Here is a 26,265-nt window from a genome sequence, read left to right on the forward strand (position 1 = left end):
AAGGATCCTAAATGAAGGACACTCAATCAAGGGAGTTTCGACTCCTCTGTCTAGAAGGGACCCCTCACCTGAGGTGGAACCTCAAAATGAGGAAGATGATGATTCATCTAGGTCAGAGAAAGATATTGCTGCTGAGGGACTGTGTTCTCTAGGAAAAACCTTGCCTAGTAAGAAACCTGTAGATGCTTCTCAACCTAAGAAGCATGACTCTGCTGAAAAGGTGATTGATTTGGAGGAAGAGAGCTCTGATGGTGAAGATGACACCTTGCTTCATCACTTGGAGCCAAGGGTTGCAAAGAGAATGAAGACCAGGAAAGGGAGGTCTGTGGCTGAGATGATGACATCCAGAACTAGTAAGAAGGCTGCTATTGTAGGTCCTTCAAAATCATGGAGTAAAATGGAAGTCAAGAAGAGAAAGGTCAGAGAAAGTTCTGACTCTGAAGATGATGTCGAAGACGATGTCCCAGACATCTCTCCTATTAAAAAGCAAACTGCTAGAAAATCTTCAGCTAAGGTTGATGTTGTGCATTTGGATAACATTTCCTTTCATTTGGAAGATGGTGCAGCCAAGTGGAAATTTGTGATACAGAGGAGAGTTGCTATGTAGAGGGAACTAGGGAAGGATGCTGTGGAAGTGAAGAAGGTTATGGAGTTGATCAAGTCTGCTGGTTTAATGAAGACAGTTAGTACATTACCCCAATGTTTTGAAGGTCTTGTGAAGGAGTTTGTGGTGAACATTCCGGAGGATATTGCTGACAAGAACAACAAAGAGTTTTGCAAAGTGTTTGTTAGAGGAAGGTGTGTAAGGTTCTCCCTTATTATAATCAATAAGTTCCTAGGAAGAGGAACAGAAGGAGCTGTTGAATTAGAGGCCACAGACAATGAAGTCTGTAGGACAATCACTGCTGGACAAGTCAAGGAATGGCCAAGCAAAAAGCATCTCTCGGCTGGCAAATTAATTGTAAAATATGTTATCTTGCATAAGATAGGTTCAGCCAACTGGGTGCCAGCAAACCACATCTCAACAATATCTAATGCTCTTGGAAGGATAATCTATGCTATTGGAACCAGGCTCAACTTTGATTATGGAAGGTTCATGTTTGAACAAATTGCTAGACATGCCTCCACTAATGCAGTGAAGTTGCCAATTGCCTTTCCCTCAATTATTTGTGGGATAATTCTAAGCCAGCAACCTGGTATTTTAAGAACTAGTGATATCCCCAGTAGAAGGAAGCCTCCATTGTCAATTCATTACAAGTTATTTGAAGGCAGTCATGTCAATGACATTGTCATGACATCTGCAATGAAGAAGCCAACCTCTCAAGGTCGCCTGATTACTGAATTAAAAGAAACCTGTAAGGAGTTGGAAACTGGGATTAGGGTGGCTAAGGCTAGGAAAGAGGCTTTAGAGGTTCTAATTAGTAGCTTGGAGCAAGGAGAGATGGATAATGTTGGTGAAGCCAAGGAAACAGATGCCCACACCTCAAGTGAGAGGTCTGATTCTCAAGATCAATCTAGTGGCAGTTCTGGATCTGAAGGTGATGAAGATGCTACCTCCTCAGACTAAGTTATGGTGATGATGGTCCCCCTGTTTTAATGATGTGTGTTCTAGATGCTTGTGAAATTCTAGTAACAGACTATCGATGTCACACAGGATGTTATGACATCCAATTCTGCGCAGACAGGTAATGTATGGAGAAAGTAAATGTAAAAGGCAGTAAGTGACACAGAGAATTGTTAACCTAGTTCGGTGACAAACACACCTACATCTGGGGGCTACCAAGCCAGGGAGGAAATCCATTATAAGAGGTATTAATTTAGGACTTAAACCAATTATTTAATCCTATCACTTAAAACCTACCCAATGCAATTTCAATCTAAACTAAGACCTGAGTTCCTACTCACTCCCCCTCAATCACAGCAGTGATTACAACCTTTAATAATTTTAAAGTCAGTGGTGAAGTTATACTTCAAACAACTCTTGATTGTGCTTAAAAGCTTTAATCAAGAAACACAACACTCACGCTTAAAAGCTTAGAGTGACACAACAATTACAACTCAATAAACACCCTAGTCCAATGCAATCATCTAGGTGATAATTTCTTGGCTCACACATAAAATCTACTACAAGGCACACAAAAATTACAGCAGTGATATATGATGATATATTGAATTCTTCACGCTTCAAAAACCTCAGTTGCTGAAAGTAGGATTGCCATCCTTTTATACTGCAGCACTTGGGCCTTGTACTTGAATTTCCTAAAATTAAGGTCAAGCAAGTTAACATAATTTCCACACATTAGGGTGCTAACAAATAGGCTATATGCTAGGTCTCTTAATTTTAGCATAGTTGTTAGTTTCCTAGATTTTAGCACAGTTGTTAGATTCCTGAAAAATTGCCTGAGATAAATACTGAAGCATAACAGAAAAACTAACTAGCCTACACTTTAGCTTATGCTGTCAGGAATGAATGTCATAACATTCAGTTTGACATCCAGAAACTAGGCTATAGGCTAGGTCTATTAACTTTAGCACAACTGTTAGTTTCCTGAAAATCAGCCTGAGAAAAATACTGAAACATAACAGAAAAACTAACTGGCCTATACTTCAGCATCTGCTGTCAGGGATGAATGTCATAACATTCAGTTTGACATCCAGTAAATCCTGTATTAGCTAATCCTGCAGCATACTACTTAAGCATGTCATGACATCAGTCAAAACATCTAAGTACAGTAAGTGTTTTAACATAAAATGCAGCCAATCAAAAACATCTACAAACTCCCCCTTTGGCAAATTTTTGGCTAAAACAACTTGGCATCACAACAGAGTTCACAGTAGCAGAAAGCACACATCCAAGCAGAGAATCAAATTAGCTAATACACTCAGCACACATAGAAGTTAAACTTTAAACAACAGCAGCACAAGTAGATAGCAAACTGCAACATAACCTCTTGTTTAGGGAACCTTCAACTTCAAGTAATCTGTTGTCCTGGGGTACAGGTGTTACTCCCCCTTTTTGTCAAAAATGTTGCCAAAGCAACACTTAATATTACACACCAACAAAAATAAAATTACAAGCAATTTTCAGAAATACAGGATATGTTCTAGTCATCTGACTCAGAGTCAGCATCATCATCTGTGCCATCATCAGGACTGGCATCTGCTTCTCCCTCTTCACCTTGTCTTCCAGCTCCTTCTGCAGCAGCAGCTGCTTCACCAAGCACATCACCTTCAGTCATCTCCAAAGTGCTAATCAATTTTTCCAAGTTCAGCTTCATTGCCTCTAACTCCCTGCAAGTTTCTTTGAGCATTGCAATGACATCAACTTTACCTGGTTGATTGCTTACACGTGATGTCTCACCTATTGTCATGACAATGTCAGGAACATGGGTACCTAGGAACAGCTTATGATTGAAGGATATAGGGCTGTCTCTTTTCTTCACAGAATCATTCTCTGTTAAGATGTTTGGAAACTGATTCAAAACAATACCACAAATGAGAGAAGGAAAGGCTATAGGCCCCTTCACACTGAAGCTTCCTGCATGCTTCAAAGTTTGATCAAAAATATAGGAGCCATAGTCAAAATTGGCTTTGGTTCCAACAACATATATAAACTTTCCAAGCATTACAGCAACTGTAGATTTATGATTGGTGGGCACCCAGTTAGCAGCTCCAATCTTGTGCAGCATTGCATACTTGACACTCAGTTTGTGGGCCACCAATTTTCCTTTGAGAGGCCACTTCCTGACTTGATTAGCAGTGATGACTTGATAGATTTTGTTGTCAGTCACCTCAAGCTCAGGTTGAGCTACATCAGGCCTTCCCAAATACTTGTTGATCACTGAGGGAGAGAAATTTACACACTTGCCTCGCACATACACTTTCCTGAATTCCTTAGACTTCCCATCAGCACATTCTTCAGACAAATTGACAATAAATTCCTTTACCAACATCGCATAGCACTTTGATAACTGAGTCACAGTATTCATTAAACCAGCCTCTTGAATAAGGTCCATAATATCCTTATAGTCTAGGACATTCTGAGCTAATTCCCTTTCCAAAGCCAGCCTCTTCTGATAAACATATTTCCACCTGTTTACACTTGAAGCAAAATGAAAAGATATGTTGTCAATTGGTACTTCAGGGACACTAGCTGCAAGCTTGCTAGTTGGTGGCTTCTTCTTTGACAGAGTGTCAGGGACATCACATGGAACATCTGAGTCAGACTCAACAACAATAGACTTGGTCTTCTTTTTCTTGGGCACCCCTTTGCTCCAAGATTTGGTTGGACCATGAACTTTCCTCTTGAGGGAGCTCTCGACTGCCACCTTTGTCTTGGGAGAGGTTGGAACATCAATCTTCTTTCTGGGGGACCTTTGAGCCACTGTTTTCTTTTCTCTCCTAGTCCAAACCCTTTTGGCTATGCTAGGGAGGAATGAGGACAACAACTCATTATCAGAAAATTCCTCCAGGTCTACTGTTTCAGCCTCACAGTTAGGGTTGTTACTAACATCATGAGTGACATGAACTTCCTCACCATCCACATTATCTAAGGGTTTGTCAACATTTGACTCCTTATGAGAATCAGTTTGCTCAACATAATCAGAGATATTCTTTCCTAAAGACTCAATATTTTCTTGATAAGCAACACTATCAGGTTCAATAGTGTTTAAGGGAATGGAAACCCCAAGGACCTTATGATTACCAGACAGTATTCCAGTCACCATAGTGGCAATGACATTGTGAACATACCTGGAACCTTCTCTGGTTCGTTCCTCAAGAGCGATGGCTGAGGAGAAGCCTGATACAGTTTCTTTAGGTCTTCTTGCATGTGAGGTATTCGCAGAGTCAACAACAAGATCTTCTCTATTAGGGTTGCTTGGTTCAGAGCTAGAGGAATTAGACATGTTCTTGGAGGAAGATGAGTTGGATTGTTGAGACATGATGAGTATCTTAGAGGCGAAATGAAAAGTTTCTTTGAGAGAATGCTTGTGTGACTGAAGGTTGAAACGATGGAAGAGGTAACGCTTGTTGCAAGAGTAATAACTATTATTTATTGACCAATCAGAGCATACTCTCAATTGTTTAATAATTTGAAATATTAAACAGTAAATACCTAACATCATTAGTTGCTATAATTCCTCAGAAAGACATATTCCCACTTTGCCCCTTAAATTTTCAAGCTGAGTGGCATCCAAATCCTTTGTAAATATGTCAGCAAGTTGTAGTGCAATTGCCACATGTTCCAAGGTAATCACTTTGTCTTCTACCAGATCTCTTATGAAGTGATATCTAATGTCAATAAGTTTGGTCCTGCTGTGTTGGATAGGATTCTTTGAAGTGTTGATGGCACTGAGATTGTCACAGAACAATGTCATGACATTCTGAGTGACATTGTACTCAGTCAGCATCTGTTTCATCCATACCAGTTGGGAACAACTGCTACCAGATGCTATGTACTCAACTTCTGCAGTGGATAATGATACACAGTTCTGTTTCTTCCTTTCAACTACACCATTTTACTGAGGAATAACAGGTGAGGACAGCTCATGACTTTCAATCTGCATAGGTCCCATTAAGTCCATGTGCAAAAGTTCCAGAGATTTGGATGTTGTAGGATGTCCAAGCTTAGGATGTGACATCTTGGTTTGCTTGCCAACCTGACATTCTCCACAGACTTTTCCTTCATCCATAAGCAACTTTGGGATTCCTCTAACTGCTTCCTTGGATATGATCTTCTTCATTCCTCTTAAATGAAGATGTCCAAGTGTTCTATGCCACAACTTCACTTCCTTTTCTTCCTTGGCTAAGAAGCACATTGAGGAGTAGTCTGAGACTTCAGGTTCCCATAGATAGCAGTTATCTTTGGATCTGGATCCTCTCATAACTTCCTTATTTTCTCCATTCTTCACAACACATTCTTCCTTAGTGAACTCTACATTGAAGCCTTGATCACATAACTAGCTTATGCTGATGAGATTAGCAGTTAGTCCTTTTATAACATCACATTATTCAGTTCTGGAACTACAGGACTGTCCAGCTTACCAACACCTTTGATTTTTCTTTTAGCTCCATCACCAAAGGTCACATAACTGGTAGTATGAGGTTGTATATCTACCAATAAGTTCTCCATCCCAGTCATATATCTTGAGCAACCACTATCAAAATACCAGTCTTTTCAGGTAGATGCCCTTAGAGATGTGTGAGCTAATCTAGCAACCCATTATTATTTCTTGATGAGGGCATTATGCTTAGATGCCTTCTACTTAGGTCTGACTTGAGGGGTCTGGTTAGGATAACCATGCAACCTGTAACAGAAGGGTTTTATGTGACCAAATCTACCTACAGTAGTGGCATCTCCATCTTTGAAATTTCTTCTTTTGATGGTTAATCCTCCTGTGTCCATGATGTTGTGACATTGGTTGTGACTTCTGCTTGAGTTTCTGAACTTCAGCCTTTGAGCTTTTGAATTCAGATGAGGATTCCTTAACAAAGCCTAAACCAGACATGGTTCCTGATTTCTGTCCCACCTTTAGAATCTCTTCCAAAGTGTCAGTTCCTTTATTCAGCATTCTGATGGATTTTGTCATTTGATCTAGCTTAGAGGTCAGCAAGGTTATCTCACCATTTAGACCATCTATGACTGTCAGATGCTTCTTCTTCTCAGCTTCCAGCTCCTTGATGAGTTTCTTTTGCTTTTCTCCTTGGATACACACTTCTGCACTTTTGACACATAACTCTTTATATGAAGCAGTAAGTTCATCAAATGTAAGTTCATCTCCACTTGAGTCATCATCAGGGGCACAGACACTAGTTAGAGCAGTGACATGTTTTGCAGATTCTCCTTCTAATTCACTCTCAGAGTCTCTATCAGACCAGGTGACAGATAGTCCCTTCTTTTGCATCTTGAGGAAGGTAGGACATTCAGCTCTAATGTGTCCAAAACCTTCACATCCATGACACTAGATTCCCTTGCCTTGGTTGAACTTTTCTTCAGATTTTGATCTTCTACTGATGTCAAATGAAGAGTTCTTGACATTTGGTCTACCTTTGTGGTCAACCTTCTTTATGAACTTGTTGAACTGTCTTCCAAGCATGGCTATAGCTTTTGATATGCTTTCATTACCTCCAATATTTCCTTCTTCTGAATCCTCTTCAGTATTTGATACAAAAGCTATGCTCTTGTTTTTCTTTTCAACATTCTCACACAAGCCCATTTCAAAAGTTGGGAGAGAACCAATAAGCTCATCAACCTTTATATTGCATATATCATGAGCCTCTTCTATAGTAGTAACCTTCATGGCAAATCTCTTGGGCAATGATCTGAGAATCTTTATAACAAGTTTTCCTTCAGACATTTTCTCTCCTAATTAGCCTCCAGAAGTGTTGGCAATTTCAAGAATATTCATGTGGAAGTCATGAATAGTCTCATCCTCTTTCATCCTCAGATTTTCGAACTTAGTAGTCAGCATATGGAGTTTAGACATCCTTACCTTGGAGGTCCCTTCATGAGTTGTTTTGAGAGTATCCCAAACTTCTTTAGCCAGTTCACAGTGATGCACCAGTCTGAAAATGTTCTTATTTATCCCATTGAACATTGCATTCAAAGCCTTAGAGTTTCCAAGGGCTAATGTCTCTTGCTCTTTGTCCAACTCTTCTTCAGGAATTTGCATAATGATTCCATCTTTATCTGTCTTCGTTGGATGTTCCCATCCTTTGTTGACAGCTCTCCAGACCTTGCTATCCAGAGACCTCAAGAAGGCTATCATACGAGGTTTCCAGTCATCATAGTTAGAACCATCCAGCATGGGTGGTCTATTTGAGAATCCTGCATCCATGTCCATGGTACTAGAAGGTAACGTCCCTAGATCTCACCCAGAAATTAACAGGCAGGGTGCCTGCTCTGATACCAATTGAAATTCTAGTAACAAACTATCGATGTCACACAGGATGTTATGACATCCAATTCTGCGCAGACAGGTAATGTATGCAGAAAGTAAATGTAAAAGGCAGTAAGTGACACAAAGAATTGTTAACCCAGTTCGGTGACAAACACACCTACATCTGGGGGCTACCAAGCCAGGGAGGAAATCCACTATAAGAGGTATTAATTCAGGACTTAAACCAACTGTTTAATCCTATCACTTAAAACCTACCCAATGCAATTTCAATCTAAACTAAGACCTGAGTTCCTACTCACTCCCCCTTAATCATAGCAGTGATTACAACCTTTAATAATTTTAAAGTCAGTGGTGAAGTTATACTTCAAACAACTCTTGATTGTGCTTAAAAGCTTTAATCAAGAAACACAGCACTCACGCTTAAAAGCTTAGAGTGACACAACAATTACAACTCAATAAACACCCTAGTCCAATGCAATCATCTAGGTGATAATTACTTGGCTCACACATAAAATCTACTACAAGGCACACAAAAATTACAGCAGTGATATATGATGATATATTGAATTCTTCACGCTTCAAAAACCTCAGTTGCTAAAAGTAGGATTGTCATCCTTTTATACTACAACACTTGGGCCTTGTACTTGAATTTCCTAAAATTAAGGTCAAGCAAGTTAACCTAATTTCCACACATTAGGGTGCTAACAAATAGGCTATATGCTAGGTCTCTTAATTTTAGCACAGTTGTTAGTTTCCTGGATTTTAGCACAACTGTTAGATTCCTGAAAAATAGCCTGAGATAAATACTGAAGCATAACAGAAAAACTAACTAGCCTACACTTTAGCTTATGCTGTCAGGAATGAATGTCATAACATTCAGTTTGACATCCAGAAACTAGGCTATAGGCTAGGTCTATTAACTTTAGCACAACTGTTAGTTTCCTGAAAATCAGCCTGAGAAAAATACTGAAACATAACAGAAAAACTAACTGGCCTATACTTCAGCATCTGCTGTCAGGGATGAATGTCATAACATTCAGTTTGACATCCAGTAAATCCTGTATTAGCTAATCCTGCAGCATACTACTTAAGCATGTCATGACATCAGTCAAAACATCTAAGTACAGTAAGTGTTTTAACACAAAATGCAGCCAATCAAAAACATCTAAAGCTTGGATGCTTGGATGCTTTGATGTTTTTCTGTTTGATGTTTGTAGTTTTTTCTTGATGCCATGATGTAATTTTTGGGCTCTGTCATACGGTGAACTGACTTTAATGTGTTTTAATCGCAATGTCACGGTTAGCAAGAGTCGCCACCGACTTTTCTTTTATCCAATAAGGAAAGGTGGAAAAGAACAGGAAAGACCTTAATTTAGACTCTTAGGTTCGGGAGGTACATTATACAAAGGGAAGGTATTAGCACCCTTTGTATCCATGGTTATCCATGGGCTCTTAATTGCTCAATCATTTATGCTTTTCTTGTTTGAAAAAGTGTTTGAGAAATGTTTAGAAAATGTTTTGAAAAGGAGAATTTAACTTTGTAATGATTCTTGAATGAATGTATACAAAGTGGTTATCTCGTTTAGTTTTGAAAGTCGTTTAGAAAAATATAACTCGGCAATGATCCTAGTACGAATGTATGCTGAATGGTGATTTTCTAGAGGATGTTTTGAAAGGTGTGAGGTGTGGAAAGTATGAATGAGCAATTAAGAGTTATACCTACCTAAGGTCTTCACGGACATTTCCGATCCTTATGAGGGTAAAACTGTCCTTACTATTGAGAAGCAAGTAATTTTATCCTTTGGATGTGAAAGGGTCATCGTAGGGTCATCGATTGGTCATTGAAGGCAACAGTTGTGAGGATACCTTAGCATTCGAAGGGAGTATCATCATTTAACCGTAGGCTACACCGAAGGGTCATCGAGGGACAAAGGCAACATTCGAGGGACTATGATGATTTAACCGAAGGGTCTTTGCTAAGTGTATCCCCATATTCGCGGGACATGACCATAATACCGTAATCGTGGGGTAACAAAGAGAGGTCCTAGATCACTTATTTAAAGGCAAAGTGTTACAATTAATTAGATAGCCGTAATCAATTAGGTAATTAGGTCCACATTAAAATTAATACATTAAGATCAATTAAGCCATTAGGGTGGATCTTCGCCATAAAATTAATACATTAAAATCAATTGAGTAATTCAGGGTGAATCTCCATAAGGGTACCCCACAAATAAAGTGGGATACCTAACAAGCAATCCTTTCCTGGGGTATGTGAACCTTTACAAAACTCAACAAAACATGTCAGAACACCAAATCAGGGTGCAATCGAGGATTACACCACAAGGAAAAAGATCACAACAGTAAGTAGGGTCGGATAAATGATGCATGGCTATGATAAAACATGAGTGAAAAATCAGAACAGAAAAGTCAGCTACTGTCACGTTCGCTCCTGCCTCGCCTAGCGAAGGCTTAGCGAATACTCGCTGCATGCTCGCTTAGCGATGTGCTAGCGAGCGGCTGCGGATTCTGGTTTTGATATCAGTACAATTTCAACCAATTTTATGCCTTATGGCTTTCATTACCGCAATTATATGGTTAATCATTTAAGGTATTCAGGTACATACTAAAGTTCACATGCCAAACTTAAGATATTTTCATAAATTTAATCATAATGCCATATGCAAATTAAGAACATAAGGCAGTAATAGCAATGTAAACCTGTTTGCAACTGAATTGCGACTTCGAATCGGCAAATCGGATAGAATTGGGCAGAGGTAGACCTTGGTGCCGCCGAGTTCCTTCAGGGTTTGCCTCCCGTGAGTGTTAGGGTTTGCTTGCTAGAGCTCTCCTCTCTCCGTTTTCATTTTTTTTCTTTTTCGTGACTGAAACTTGGCTATTTATAGTGATTGTGATGACCTAATGGGCTCCGAATGAAGCCCGAAAATTCTGATATATCGCAAGCTTCGCTAGGCGAAGGAGTTGCTCGCCTAGCGAGCAAGCTAGTTTGGGCTTTTTTCTGGATCGGGTGCTTCGCTGGGCGAGTGGCATAACGAAGGGTTCGCTAGGCGAAGGAATTGCTCGCCTAGCGAGCAGGCCAGTTTGGGCCATTTTCTGGATTGGGCCACTCGTGAGCTGGGCCTTTGTTCTTTTAAGGTCAGTGCCTTGCAGAATAAGTCGGAGTGCCTTGAAAAATGCCTTGTAATATCAACGGGCAATTTTTGGGGTATGACAGCTGCCCCTGTTCAATATTCTTGAACCGAGAGAGTTAGGATGGCAAGTATGCCGTTCGTGGTCTGGAGGTGGAAGATTATTGAACACTAGAATGCCCCAACAATTTGCGCTTGTCAATTAGTCTTGATGGAGGTGGTCTTAAAGATGCCATCCAGGAAGTTTGATGATGAGAGCTTCAGAGTGCGTCGTACATTAGACGATATCCGAAGGCAGGGGTGTCATACTGGGTCATACGCTAGACCGTACAGTGAGTCCTCCATTATGCTGTCGACTTTGCTGGGGAGTCAGGGTGTGTTATACGCTGCTGGGGATAAGGGATCAGAATGGATCATACGCTAGACCGTATCTGAATACCAGAGTGAGTTGTTCATTAGGCGGATGACTTTGTTGGGGATGAAAGATCAGAATGGATCGTACGCTAGATCGTCTCTGAGTTGCAGACTGAACCGTCCATGAGGCCGTATCTGAGGATGAAAGGGCAGTCGTATGCTAGACCATGTCAGAATGTACCGTATGCTAAGTAGCATCTGAGTAGAAGAATGAGCCGTCCGTTAGGCTGAATCTGATTGTGAAGGGGGTAGTCGTACGCTAGACTACACGTCAGAATGTACCATACACTAGGTAGCATCTGAGGACTTGAAGGTCTAACTGGGTCGTACGTTAGACCGTATTGGAGTTGTTGAAGGTCAGAATGGACCGTACGTTAGGTTGTATCTGATAGTATTTGTATATGCTGTATTTGCAATAAATGTCTGGGGATGGGCTTATAGATGCCATCGTTAGGAGGATGTCAGAATGAATGTTGACATGGAGTGTATCTGAAAGATGTAGTTGAATCCTGAATGTAATTGATAACGATGTCCGTCTGAATGGATCTTTGTTTTGACTGTATCAAGAGGATAATTAACCTGACAAATAAAGTTAGCTTCATGCCATGTCATGATGCATGAGATGTTTTATGCTTCTGAAAATAAATGCGAACAATGTATGCATGAGTATGCTATGAAATGATGTAATGAATGAATTATGCGTCTGAAAAGTTATTCCGGGGGACTCTACTGGGGAAATAAATCTCAGTCTTCTGGTCGGAGATATTTGTATTGATGACCCTGTCTCAGCTGGGGGTATTTGATTTCTGTCTGACGGCGGAGATGTTCAACAGAAGCCTGGCTGGGGATAGAAGAGATGACCTGTCTGTCTGGTGGTGCCGACCTCTCCTAGGAAATAGATGATTTTTGTTGGGGAATAGAATTAGCAACAGATTCATTGGGGAGCGTGATTAGACCTTCTCCTCGATCCTGAAGTCGTGCAGTAATTGCTATTACTATTCCAGGCATGCATTTTTGGTAAACATTGATCATATTCAAATGCATAAATCAATTCAAATTAAATCAATGGACGCTTACGCAAACAAAACAGAAAAGTAAAACAGGAGCATCTTTTTGGAAATAAAATTGTATTGATTTTGAAAGAGGGCCTGTAAACAGGCAATTCGCGTACAGGGAGACAGAAATCCTAGTAAGAGGAAATTGTCAGGCAAACAAAGAGAAAGCTATGCAGAAAAAAGTCCTATTAATTTTAATCCCACTACGGTCATCATGTCTTCAAGCGTCTCATCTCCTGCTGTCGGATAGAAGTGATTAGCTTGTTCAGTCCTTGGAACTTGGGTGAAGCTGACAGAGAACGGGACATAGTCATACACTTTAATCCCTAATTTTTGCCTGGACCGCCTTTTCAGGTTTTCAGTCCACCAGGATACCCTTTTTTGTCCAAGCCTCCTTTTCAGGTTTTCGACTTGCCGGGTGTACATCTTTATATGTTTATCCCTAATTTTTGCCCGAACCCTTTTGGTTCGCCGGGATGCCCTTAGTTTTGCCTAGATACGTCGACCTAGCGGGTCTCTTTTATGCGTAGTATTTTTTAACTATGTCCGCGTTCACAGGATACGGGAAGTCTTCGCCATCCATTGTAGCAAGCATCATGGCTCCACCAGAGAATACCTTCTTAACCACAAATGGCCCTTCATATGTGGGAGTCCATTTGCCTCTGGGATCACCTTGTGGTAGAATGATACGCTTGATCACCAAGTCGCCAATTTGGTACACCTGTCTCTTGACCCTTTTGTTAAATGCCTGGGTCATGCGCTTCTGATATATCTGCCCATGACAAACAGCCGCAAGTCTCTTCTCATCAATCAGATTTATCTGATCGAGTCGAGTCTGAATCCATTCATCTTCATCTAAGCCCGCCGATTTCATGATCCTTAGAGAGGGAATCTGAACCTCCACTGGCAAAATGACTTCCATTCCATATACTAAAGAGAAGGGAGTTGCCCCTGTCGAGGTGCGTACTGAGGTGCGATAACCATGGAGAGCAAATGGTAACATCTCATGCCAATCTTTGTACGTTACTGTCATCTTTTGTATGATCTTCTTAATATTCTTATTAGCAGCTTCTACGGCGTCGTTCATCTTTGGCCGGTACGGAGAAGAGTTATGGTGTTTTATTTTGAACTGCGTGCAGAGTTCAGTAATCATCTTGTTGTTCAAATTCGTACCATTGTCAGTGATAATTCTTTCAGGGATGCCATATCGACAAATGAGACTATTCTTGATGAACCGTGCCACCACAGTCTTGGTAACAGAAGCAAATGAGGCTGCATCTACCCACTTTGTAAAGTAATCAATAGCGACGAGGATGAAACGATGTCCATTGGAAGCAGTAGGCTTAATCTCTCCAATCATATCGATGCCCCACATTGCAAAGGGCCAAGGGGCTGTCAACACGTTTAAAGGAGCAGGAGGCACATGTACTTTGTCCGCATAGACCTGGCACTTGTGACATGTTCTGGAGTGATGGTGGCAATCAGCTTCCATGGTAGACCAATAATAACCTGATCTCAGAATCTTCTTGGCCATCGTATGTCCACTAGAATGAGTCCCAAAAATACCGTCGTGCATGTCTTCCATAATCTTTTCCGCTTCCTGTTTATCCACACAGCGAAGCAGAGTTGAATCCTGATTACGTTTGTATAATACTCCATTACTCAAAAAGAATTTAGCGGAGAACTTCCTCAGGAATTTTCTGTCATTGATGGATGCCCCTTCAGGATATTCCTGAGTTTCTAAATATCTTTTCACTTCGTGGAACCAAGGTTTCTCCTCTACTCCCTCAGTATTAAGTTCATAACAATATGCTGGTTCATCTAATCGTTCAATGGTAATCCTGGGAGCTTCATTGTCCCATCTGACTCTGAACATAGATGACATGGTAGTCAATGCGTCCGCTAACTGATTCTCTTCCCGTGGAATATGTTCAAATGTAATTTCTTCAAAGTATGGGATTAATGTCAACACCCGTTCTCGATAAGGGATGAGATTCGGATGTTTAGTATCCCATTCTCCTTTGATCTGACTGATTACTAAGGCTGAGTCTCCGTACACGCTCAAAAACTTGATTCGCAGGTCTATAGCAGCCTTGAGTCCCAAAATACATGCTTCATACTCAGCCATATTATTGGTACAATGAAAACATAGTCTAGCAGTGAAAGGTGTATGGTAACCCCCGGGAGAAATAATTACAACCCCAACACCATTGCCCAATGCATTAGAAGATCCATCAAAAACCATAGTCCATCGGGATCCCAGTTCGGGTCCTTCATCCGGTCCAAGTTTTTCATAATCAGTAACAAGCATGACATCCTCATCTGGGAACTCAAAATTCATAGATTGGCAATCGTCCACCGCTTGATGAGCCAAATGATCAGCTAGCACGCTTCCTTTGATTGCTTTCTGGGTAGTGTACTGGATATCATATTCTGTTAAAATCATTTGCCATCTTGCTATCCTTCCGGAGAGAGCGGGTTTCTCAAATATGTATTTAATAGGATCCATCTTAGAAATCAATAAAGTGGTATGATTCAACATATACTGTCTTAGTCGGCGAGCAGCCCAGGCCAAAGCACAACAAGTTTTCTCGAGCAGTGAGTATCTTGTTTCACAGTCGGTAAACTTTTTGCTAAGGTAGTATATGGCATGCTCTTTTCGACCAGACTCGTCATGTTGCCCCAACACGCACCCCATTGAACTTTCTAATACGGTCAAATACATGATTAGAGGTCTTCCTTCAACTGGTGGTATCAGGATCGGAGGTTCCTGGAGATACTTCTTGATTTTATCAAAAGCTTCTTGACATTCATCGTTCCATATCATCTCTTGATTTTTCCTTAGTAATTTGAAGATGGGTTTGCAGGTAGCGGTCAAATGGGAGATAAATCGGGCAATGTAATTCAACCGTCCCAAGAAACCTCTGACTTCTTTATCCGTACGGGGAACTGGCATTTCTTGAATAGCTCTCACCTTAGTCGGGTCGACCTCAATTCCTTTACCACTGACAATAAAGCCCAAGAGTTTACCGGATCTTACTCCAAATGTGCATTTGTTCGGGTTCAATCTCAACTTGTATTTCTTCAACCTCTCGAACAGTTTGTATAAATGATCGAGATGTTCTTCCTCAGTATGAGATCTGGCTATCATGTCATCCACATATACTTCTATCTCATGATGGATCATATCATGGAACAAAACTACCATAGCACGTTGGTATGTTGCTCCTGCATTCTTCAAACCGAATGGCATTACTTTGTAACAGAAAGTGCCCCATTGCGTCACAAACGTAGTTTTCTCCATGTCCTCAGGCGCCATCTTAATCTGATTATAACCTGAGAAGCCGTCCATGAAGGAGAATACTTTGTGTTGAGCGGTGTTATCTACCAGAACATCGATGTGCGGGAGTGGAAAGTCATCTTTGGGACTCGCCTTATTCAAATCTCTGTAATCTACGCACATTCGCACCTTACCATCCTTCTTCGGCATTGGTACCACGTTAGCAACCCATTGAGGATAAGAAGTAACGGCTAGAAAACCGGTATTGAATTGTTTCATAACTTCGGCTTTGATTTTCTCAGACATTTCAGGACGCATGCGACGAACCTTCTGCTTAACAGGACGACAATCTTCCTTCATCGGCAGTCGATGCACTACTATATCAGTATCCAGTCCGGGCATGTCTTCATAAGACCAAGCGAAAATCTCTACATAGTCATGTAGCATCTGAATCAATCTTTCTTTGACACTGTTCTCCAAGCCTGCTCCTATTTTGACTTCTTTTCTGTCTACTTCAGTACCCAGATTTACAATTTCGAGTGACTCTTCATGCGGCTGTATAGTCCTTTCTTCTTGCAGTAACAGTCTGGCAAGCTCTCCAGGTACTTCACAATCTTCCTCACTTCTATCTTCGGCTTGGTAGATCGGATTTTCAAAGCCGTAATGAACAGTAGCGAAATTATTATTAATAAGATCCAGAGTGGGTACGGATCTGCAATTTGTTACGTGAGTGTGTGTAAGAAAGCATAGCTTGTTTGAAAGATGACAGGAAAGATGAAGAGCGCAATATTTGAATGCAAAACGTCCATTGATTTATTGAATGTGAATATGCTTATGAAATGACAAACCCTTAACAAATTAGCTATGGTGCCCCGGGCATAGACACAATGCTTTAAGAAGTTCAATTGTAAACATAAAAAATTAAAAATTCGCGATACTAAAATAGACAATAACAATTACTTCTGACTAAAGGAAATCGGGATAGTGTCTTCAGCCTTCCAATTATTGAGTCCGTCACCCATTGTTGGGTAAATCCAGCTATCCAGGTCGCAATCGCTGTCAGCATCTTCTACAGCATTAATCTGATTCTTGCCTACCTTCTCAGAGCTAAATCCCAGGCCGAATCTATCAGACTTGTATGGTACATTGATCAGTTGACCCCAGCCAGTACGACCGCCATCTTCAACCACAACTTGAGCGTCCTTCAGAGAAATCATAGTAGGAGGAGCACAAATAACCTTAGGCGCACAGGAAGTTGGCTTAAGGACAGGATTAGTCGGAGGAACTACTTCAAATGACTGAGACGGAGTCTCAAAGAATTCACCATCCATCTCGACGTATCTGAAGGTATGCACACTACTGACGATATACTCTTCTTCCCCACACACGGTGACGATCTTACCTTCTATTGGATATCTCAGCTTTTGATGGAGAGACGAAGCTACAGCACTTGCCCCATGAATCCAAGGGCGCCCCAGCAAGCAGGAATAGGCAGGACGAATGTTCATTACATGAAAGGTAGTGTTGAAAACCTGAGGTCCTATCTTGATAGGGAGAACCACTTCACCATGGACAACACTCTTCGCACCATCGTAAGCACGCACCACAATGTCACTAGGCTTCAGTTCAATGCTCTTGCAGTCAAGTTTATCGAGCACGGCTTTCGGTAGCACATTCAAAGAAGAGCCATTATCGATCAACACATGTGACAAGGTGATCCCCTTACACTCAATGGAGATATGCAGAGCTTTATTGTGATTCTTCCCTGCTGGTGTCAGGTCAGTGTTGGAAAAACCTAGGCCATTGTCAACAGTCAGGTTAGCAACATAGTTTTCGAACTGATCGACGGAGGTCTCCTGAGGTACATGAGCAGTCTTCAAGAATTTTATCAAGGCATTGGCATGAGATTCAAAAGATAACAACAAGGATAACATCGAGATCTTAGACGGGGTATGCCCCAACTGTTCTACCACATCAAAATCACTCTTGCGGATGATTTTCAGCACTTCCTCCATTTCTTGTTTGGCACCATCTTCAGTAGTAACTTCGACCGGTGTCTCTGACTGAGAAGGGTTGACTGCTGGTTCCTTTCCTCGAGTTTCGGGAACTGGAGGTGAGATCTCTGGAGAGAAGATCCTTCCGCTTCGAGTAACTTTACTAGTCCCAACAATGTCATTAGGACTAGCAGAATTGCCAACTTGTTTTACGCCATGGATGTAAACATCACCTCCATAATTCCACGGAATGGCTTTGCTCGAGGAATATGGTACTGGGCCAGGTGCAGTAATGATTAAGGGAGCTACCTTGGGCTCAGCAGTAATCTTCACAGGTACTCTGGGAGCAGTAATTTTCACCGGAACTTTGGACCTTGCAATCACAGATATTTCTTCAACAATGTTTCCCATCTTAGGAATCCTTTCAAAGAGAATTGTACGATCATCTATCAGCCGTTGAATACCATTCCTCAATTTCAGGCAATCATTGGGTCGGAGTATGCAGAGATCGCAATTTTCCGCACAACCTGGAAATAAACCAGCTTGCAACAACTTCTTCTTGATGGCCAGGAGAGGAGATGCTAAGTTAGCTACATTAGAAATGTGAGAATTGTCATCCACAGCATTAACAGCCTTGTCATGATTAGGCATGGGTGCAGTGATGACATTAGGAGTCTCCGGAGGCTCAAATTCAATTTCCCCAGCATCGATCATATCCTGGATTTTATTCTTCAACGACCAACACTCGTTTGTATCATGCCCGGGGCTATCGGAGTGATATGCGCACCTGGCATTGGGATTATAACGAGGGGAATTGGTGTTGGGATTCGTAGGAGGATCTTTGAGGGTAATCAAATTTGCTTTTAGCATACCCTACAGTGCCTGTGCTAAAGTCATATTGATCTTGGTAAACTGCCTCCTTGGCTTGTCTTGTCTGTGCTGGAAGTTTTGAGATGGCGGTGCTGCAATCGTAACTGCTCCAACGGTATGGTCACGATTCTTCTTGCTACGACCCCTTTGACTGTACACAGCATTTGATTCGTTCCTCCCCTGATAGGATCTTTTGGCGCTTGCAGAGGTAGTCGCCTGTATCTTTCCACTTCGAATGCCGCTCTCCACCCGTTCACCTGTCAGTATAAGTTCAGTGAAACCCAATGAAGAACTTCCCAGTAGATGGCTGTAGAATGGGCCAGTCAGCGTACCCATGAACATGTCTACTAATTCCCGATCCGTCATAGGGGGTTTGACTATGCCAGCCAAATCTCTCCATTTTTGAGCATATTCTTTGAAACTTTCTTTAGATCCCATAGTCATATTCTGCAACTGTAGTCGAGTAGGTGCTAGTTCAGAATTATACTGGTACTGTTTATAGAAAGCTGTTGCTAAATCAGTCCAGGTGCGGATGTTAGAGCTTTCGAGCTGATAGTACCACTCTAATTGTGTGCCAGACAGACTCTCTTGGAAGAAATGGATCCAAAGCTTCCTATCAATGGTATACAGCTGAATCTTTCTCACATAAGCTCTCAGATGCATCTGAGGACAAGATGCACCGTCATACTTAGTGAAAGTGGGGATCTTGAATTTACGGGGAATGACCACGTCGGAAACCAGACCCAAACTTTCAAAGTCTAGACCGGGCGCCTTCTGACCCTCCATAGCTAGCATACGTTCTTCTAGCAACTTGTACTTGCCATCTTTTGGAGAGTACTGTTCATCCTCGTAATCCTCATCGTCGCCCTCAGGGTTGAAGAGATTAACATTCTCCTCTTCTGAATCATTCTCTGTTTCCTCTTCTTGATCCTTCGGCATTCTGATCTTGATTCCTGCAGCCTGTCCTTTACGCCTCCTTCCCGGGTTAATGTAACTCACAGGTTTCGGGTCTTTCTTCTGCTCGAGCAAGAGAGCCTTCAGTTCTTCCTGCCCCTTGGATAAGCTCAGCATTATCTCCTGGAATTGAGCATTCTGAGCCTGGAGATCTTTGACAGTTTGTTCGAGAGCCATTTTTCTGTTTAAGAGGAAGACCGTGAGAATATGGTCTTTTGGAATACCTGTTATGCAATGTTATGTCATGCAATGCAATGTATGAAATGTTTTCAAGGACTTTTGGAATTTAACTTTGCATAAACTACCAAAAAGAGAGGAACTCTTATTACTAATTTCTTAATCAATGTTCATTACAAAAATAAAATAAAATAATAAAATACGATGAAAGCTTAAGTCTCCCAGGGACGGCTTCTTTTTGGGCGAAGATATGCATTGAGTCTTCGTTCCTCATTAAGCTGGCGGGTGAGTTCTAGTACTTTCTTCTTTTCTGCATTGAACTGAGCTTCGAAAGTATCCCTTTCCTCTCTCAACTGGGTCCAGGATCTCTTCAATTCCTCAACATCGGTAGGCATATCTGGATAAGGAATGATCTGAGAAGCACCTCCTTCAACTCCTGGTTCAACAATCAATGGTCCGACTGCAAGATATGGCATGACAAGTTCACGAGCTCTTGCGCGTACCCATCTGAGATAAGGCTCCATGGGAATAGAGTTTTTCTGTCCTAAAGTACTTCTTTTCACCATGCCCCAAGCTCGTACAAACCTTTGACGGAGACCTTGAGAGTCATTGTCATAGTCAAACACAGTGCCTTGAATAATTACTTCATGTGGACCATCTCTTCGAGCATACCCAAACTGACGTAGGGCTAAGGCAGGATTATAAGTAATACCCCCTCTTATCCCCAGGAGTGGTACGTTAGGGAATTCTCCACAACGGTCGATGAGGCTAACATTTTCTCTGAGATGAGAACACCAACGGATGTCTGAATGGGAGAGTGCCATTATCCTTTGAGACCATTTCAGATTTTGATCATTCTTCAAGACTGATTGAGGAAGGTGCGAAATAAACCACCTAGACAATAAAGGTATGTAGCACATGAGAGTCCCTTGCCTTTTCATAGTACGAGTGTGAAGGGAATGCAAAATGTCTCCAAGCAAGGTAGGCACTGGGTTATGAGTGAGGAATATCTTAATAGCATTCACGTCTATGAATTGGTCTGGATTAGGGAATAACACAAAACCATAGATTAGTAATGCTAGGACATCCTCAAAAGCATGGACATCCATAACTTTTAGGAATTCTCGGGCCTTATTTATCAGAAATTTGGCAAGTAAACCCTTAACTCCACTTCTTATTACCCAATTAGTTTCAATGTCAGACTTTGTCATGTGTAAAGCTGCGGCAACTTCTTCAGACCTCAGAATCTTTTCTAAACCACTGAAAGGTGTTTGATCAAGAATAGGTATTCTGAGCAACTTGGAAAATTCTTTTAATGTGGGTACCAACTGATAATCTGGGAAGGTGAAGCAATGATGTTTAGGATCGAAGAACTGGAATAGGACTCTCATCATATCTTCTTTGAAACCAGTGATAACCAAATTGAGGAGAGAACCATGTTTTTTGATGAACTGAGCATGATCGGGAAGTTCTGACACTAAATCCTTGAGTTGAGGAGGGATTGCTACAAGATTGATCCGGATAGTCTTCCTGGAAGCCATAACCTGTTTAACAGAGCAAAGCTAAATCCCTAAGTCCTTGAAATGGTTAGTATAGTGCCATGATGTTATGATGTTATGATGTTATGTAAATAGCAAGCGCAAGAAAGTCACACAACAATCATTCCTAGGTTTTAAGGCTTGCATGAGTTCCATAGGTAAGTACCCTCCCCACTGAAGTTTGGTTGGTTCAACCTGTCCTAGAATAGTAACCGGGTTCTAGAAGGATCTCAAATCATCGACCTTTCCTTAAGTCCACTTCAGTGCAGCACCAAGTGGTTGACCAAAGCTTCCCTAAAGTCCAATCTCAAAGAGTGTAGTATCGAGTCTCAACCAACCTCAGTCGGAACCGAAGCCAGTTATCTCACTACTTTCTAATGGCTAGGATGAGTCAATTAGGGTTCTAAAGGTCTGGTTAATGCTTTGATGACACCACACGAATGCCAAATTTTTCCTCAAGTAAACATGAGGAACATCAGGACATCCAAAGTGTCACATTAACAGTAGCCATCATTTTAACCATTCCAGTATACGCCGGATAGTCGCGATGATCTATTGCTACTTACCTAAGGTACACTAGATCCGGGTGTAGGATCTTTCCCTCAAAAATACCCTTAAGAAGGAACAATTAGGAAAACATAAATGATTTTTTTTTAAGGTGACCTCTCTTTGTAAGTCCCCAGCAGAGTCGCCGGTTCTGTCATACGGTGAACTGACTTTAATGTGTTTTAATCGCAATGTCGCGGTTAGCAAGAGTCGCCACCGACTTTTCTTTTATCCAATAAGGAAAGGTGGAAAAGAACAGGAAAGACCTTAATTTAGATTCTTAGGTTCGGGAGGTACATTATACAAAGGGAAGGTATTAGCACCCTTTGTATCCATGGTTATCCATGGGCTCTTAATTGCTCAATCATTTATGCTTTTCTTGTTTGAAAAAGTGTTTGAGAAATGTTTAGAAAATGTTTTGAAAAGGAGAATTTAACTTTGTAATGATTCTTGAATGAATGTATACAAAGTGGTTATCTCGTTTAGTTTTGAAAGTCGTTTAGAAAAATATAACTCGGCAATGATCCTAGTACGAATGTATGCCGAATGGTGATTTTCTAGAAGATGTTTTGAAAGGTGTGAGGTGTGGAAAGTATGAATGAGCAATTAAGAGTTATACCTACCTAAGGTCTTCACGGACATTTCCGATCCTTATGAGGGTAAAACTGTCCTTACTATTGAGAAGCAAGTAATTTTATCCTTTGGATGTGAAAGGGTCATCGTAGGGTCATCGATTGGTCATTGAAGGCAACAGTTGTGAGGATACCTTAGCATTCGAAGGGACTATCATCATTTAACCGTAGGCTACACCGAAGGGTCATCGAGGGACAAAGGCAACATTCGAGGGACTATGATGATTTAACCGAAGGGTCTTTGCTAAGTGTATCCCCATATTCGCGGGACATGACCATAATACCGTAATCGTGGGGTAACAAAGAGAGGTCCTAGATCACTTATTTAAAGGCAAAGTGTTACAATTAATTAGATAGCCGTAATCAATTAGGTAATTAGGTCCACATTAAAATTAATACATTAAGATCAATTAAGCCATTAGGGTGGATCTTCGCCATAAAATTAATACATTAAAATCAATTGAGTAATTCAGGGTGAATCTCCATAAGGGTACCCCACAAATAAAGTGGGATACCTAACAAGCAATCCTTTCCTGGGGTATGTGAACCTTTACAAAACTCAACAAAACATGTCAGAACACCAAATCAGGGTGCAATCGAGGATTACACCACAAGGAAAAAGATCACAACAGTAAGTAGGGTCGGATAAATGATGCATGGCTATGATAAAACATGAGTGAAAAATCAGAACAGAAAAGTCAGCTACTGTCACGTTCGCTCCTGCCTCGCCTAGCGAAGGCTTAGCGAATACTCGCTGCATGCTCGCTTAGCGATGTGCTAGCGAGCGGCTGCGGATTCTGGTTTTGATATCAGTACAATTTCAACCAATTTTATGCCTTATGGCTTTCATTACCGCAATTATATGGTTAATCATTTAAGGTATTCAGGTACATACTAAAGTTCACATGCCAAACTTAAGATATTTTCATAAATTTAATCATAATGCCATATGCAAATTAAGAACATAAGGCAGTAATAGCAATGTAAACTTGTTTGCAACTGAATTGCGACTTCGAATCGGCAAATCGGATAGAATTGGGCAGAGGTAGACCTTGGTGCCGCCGAGTTCCTTCAGGGTTTGCCTCCCGTGAGTGTTAGGGTTTGCTTGCTAGAGCTCTCCTCTCGCCGTTTTCGTTTTTTTCTTTTTCGTGACTGAAACTTGGCTATTTATAGTGATTGTGATGACCTAATGGGCTCAGAATGAAGCCCGAAAATTCTGATATATCGCAAGCTTCGCTAGGCGAAGGAGTTGCTCGCCTAGCGAGCAAGCTAGTTTGGGCTTTTTTCTGGATCGGGTGCTTCGCTGGGCGAGTGGCATAACGAAGGGTTCGCTAGGCGAAGGAATTGCTCGCCTAGCGAGCAGGCCAGTTTGGGCCATTTTCTGGATTGGGCCACTCGTGAGCTGAGCCTTTGTTCTTTTAAGGTCAGTGCCTTGCAGAATAAGTCGGAGTGCCTTGAAAAATGCCTTGTAATATCAACGGGCAAATTTTGGGGTATGACAGGCTCTTTATGAGTTCCCTGGATTTCTGATTATCTCAGCTAATGTAGCTGTGTATAATTATGGTTATGTACCACCTGACATTGTGTTTTAACATTTTATATGTTATAACATCCTTTGTGACATTCTCTGCTGGGCTGATTGACATTTATTTTGTCTAATTGGTCACTTTGGTCTATTTTGACTAAAAAGGGGGAGAAGTTAATATGTGGAGAGATGCAGTTAATATGTGGAGAGCTGCAGTTAATATGTGCTGAAATAGCTAGCTAAGCCAGACAGGTGACAGCTGATGTTGAACAAAATAATGTTCTGGGTTGTTGTACAGGTGATGTTGAAGGAGATGTCAGAGTGAGGTTCTGAATGTTACAGGTGCAGTTGTTGTTGAAGGAGATGTCTGTGTTGAACAGACTTAGGGGGAGAAGAAGCACCTATGTGTTTAATTTGTGTATTACTAGTTGATATTATAGCTAGTAATTGTGTGGTTATTGCTTCTGCTGCTGTTTAACTGCTGATATATTTTTACTCTTGTAAACAAATGGACTGATATATGTTTTAGCCAAAATTTTCCAAAGGGGGAGTTTGTTGGTTCTAAATGTTGGCAGCAATTTTGGTAAAACCTAGAGTGTTCACAAGATGTCACATGTGTTGTCTTAACATAAAATAACTTGTACCTGCTGGATGTTTAAAATGTGATTATGCAGGATTTTACTGAGATGTCAGACCCGATGTCATGACATCTGTATACAGAACATTCAGTCTGAATGTTATGTATTATGTGATTGCGTTTTTAATGCTAATATGTGTATGATTGATAAGTTGATTGAACACGCTATCAATCAGTAATTACAACGAGATTAACTTATTTTCCAAAGAGATCTAATCAACTGTCATAAGAAGATTTGAATGGAAAATAGTTTTAGGGTTTTATGATGTCCAAGCCCAGCAAATTGCTTCTATAAAAAGGACATGGAAAACCTGATTTGATACACAAGAAATAACGAACGAAATATTGAGAGAGAATAAGGGTTTTAGTCTTGTGTGGTCGTGTGAATTGTAAGCCATTCAATTCATTCATAGATGATTGAATTGGTCTGATTTTTGAGTTGTAATTTGTCACTCAAAGCTTTTAAGCATGAGTGTGTGTCTACTTGATTGAAGCTGTTAAGTAAGATCAAGTGTGTGTCTTCTAAGAGTGTCTTTTTTTCATTGTAATTCTTGTTTTATATCACTGGTGTGATTGAGGGGGAGTGAGTGGGATCTCATATCTAAGAGTTCTTAGGTAGAAGTCACACGAGTAGAGATTAGGTGAAAAAGACTGTAACTTGAAGTTGTTTACTGAGAGTCTTTGAACTGATTCTATTTTAGTGGATTTCCTTCCTTGCTTGGTAGCCCCCAGACGTAGGTGAGTTTGCACCGAACTGGGTTAACAATTGCTTGTGTCTCTTGCATTACTGTTCTTTATCTTTTATCCTGTTTGTATTGTTTAGATATTAGTGTCGTGACATTACCTTCGACATCTCATATCTGATACCAGAATTCACATAGAATTTCTGAAGATTTCTCTTGAAATTGAGCTTGAACTTTATCTCCTATTGGGAAGTTTAAACTCCAGAAATTCACTTCCCTTTTCATCTCAATTGGCTTCTGCAAGCAAGAGGAAGAGAAAGGAATCAAATCCAGATCAAGATCAAGTGTAATTGGATCAACTCGAAGGTGATTTTTCAAAAACTTCATCTCTTCGATTCTCTCTCAATTCTTCACCATTCTTTGTGATTTTTGGTCGTCTGAAGTTCTATCAATGTAGGCAAGAAGATTGAGTTGCTTTGAGGTCAAATCAAAGTGACTCAGTTCATGATCCTCAAAATTCAAATCCCTATATCTTTTTATATACTTGGAACTGGACAAAATTGAGGTCAGATTCAAACTCTTGAGTATTTTTTATTTAAATCTATGTCTTGCTTTTTCATTTTGGTGATGGTTGATGATGAACCAGTCCGGTGAGGTTGTCATACCCCAAAATTCACCCTACCCCGATACAACTTTCATCTGATCCATGGCCCTACTGCACATGCATGCTTTCATTATTTCATCATTATTTCATTGAACTTTCATAACCAAATACATATTACACAGACTCAAGGCATGATATTTACACCCGAAAAAAATGGGGTTATCCGGTTAAAGTTCTAAAAAAAAAGAAAAAAAATTGGACTGAGTAATCGATTACCCTAATCATGGTAATCGATTACACAGACAA

General features: G+C 40.8%; 1 protein-coding gene across 1 annotated transcript; it reads right to left on the reverse strand.

Annotated features, from left to right (window-relative positions):
• Positions 1–3,104: 3,104 nt before the first annotated feature.
• On the reverse strand, positions 3,105–4,907 carry LOC127095714 (uncharacterized). The gene is made up of 2 exons (XM_051034363.1): positions 3,792–4,907; positions 3,105–3,677 (listed from the first exon to the last, which is right to left on the reverse strand). Exons 1-2 carry the CDS (start codon positions 4,905–4,907, stop codon positions 3,105–3,107), a joined length of 1,689 nt encoding a protein of 562 aa, XP_050890320.1.
• Positions 4,908–26,265: the final 21,358 nt, after the last annotated feature.

The sequence above is a fragment of the Lathyrus oleraceus genome, chromosome 6 (genome assembly GCF_024323335.1).
Source record: "Lathyrus oleraceus cultivar Zhongwan6 chromosome 6, CAAS_Psat_ZW6_1.0, whole genome shotgun sequence".
NCBI lineage: Eukaryota > Viridiplantae > Streptophyta > Magnoliopsida > Fabales > Fabaceae > Lathyrus > Lathyrus oleraceus.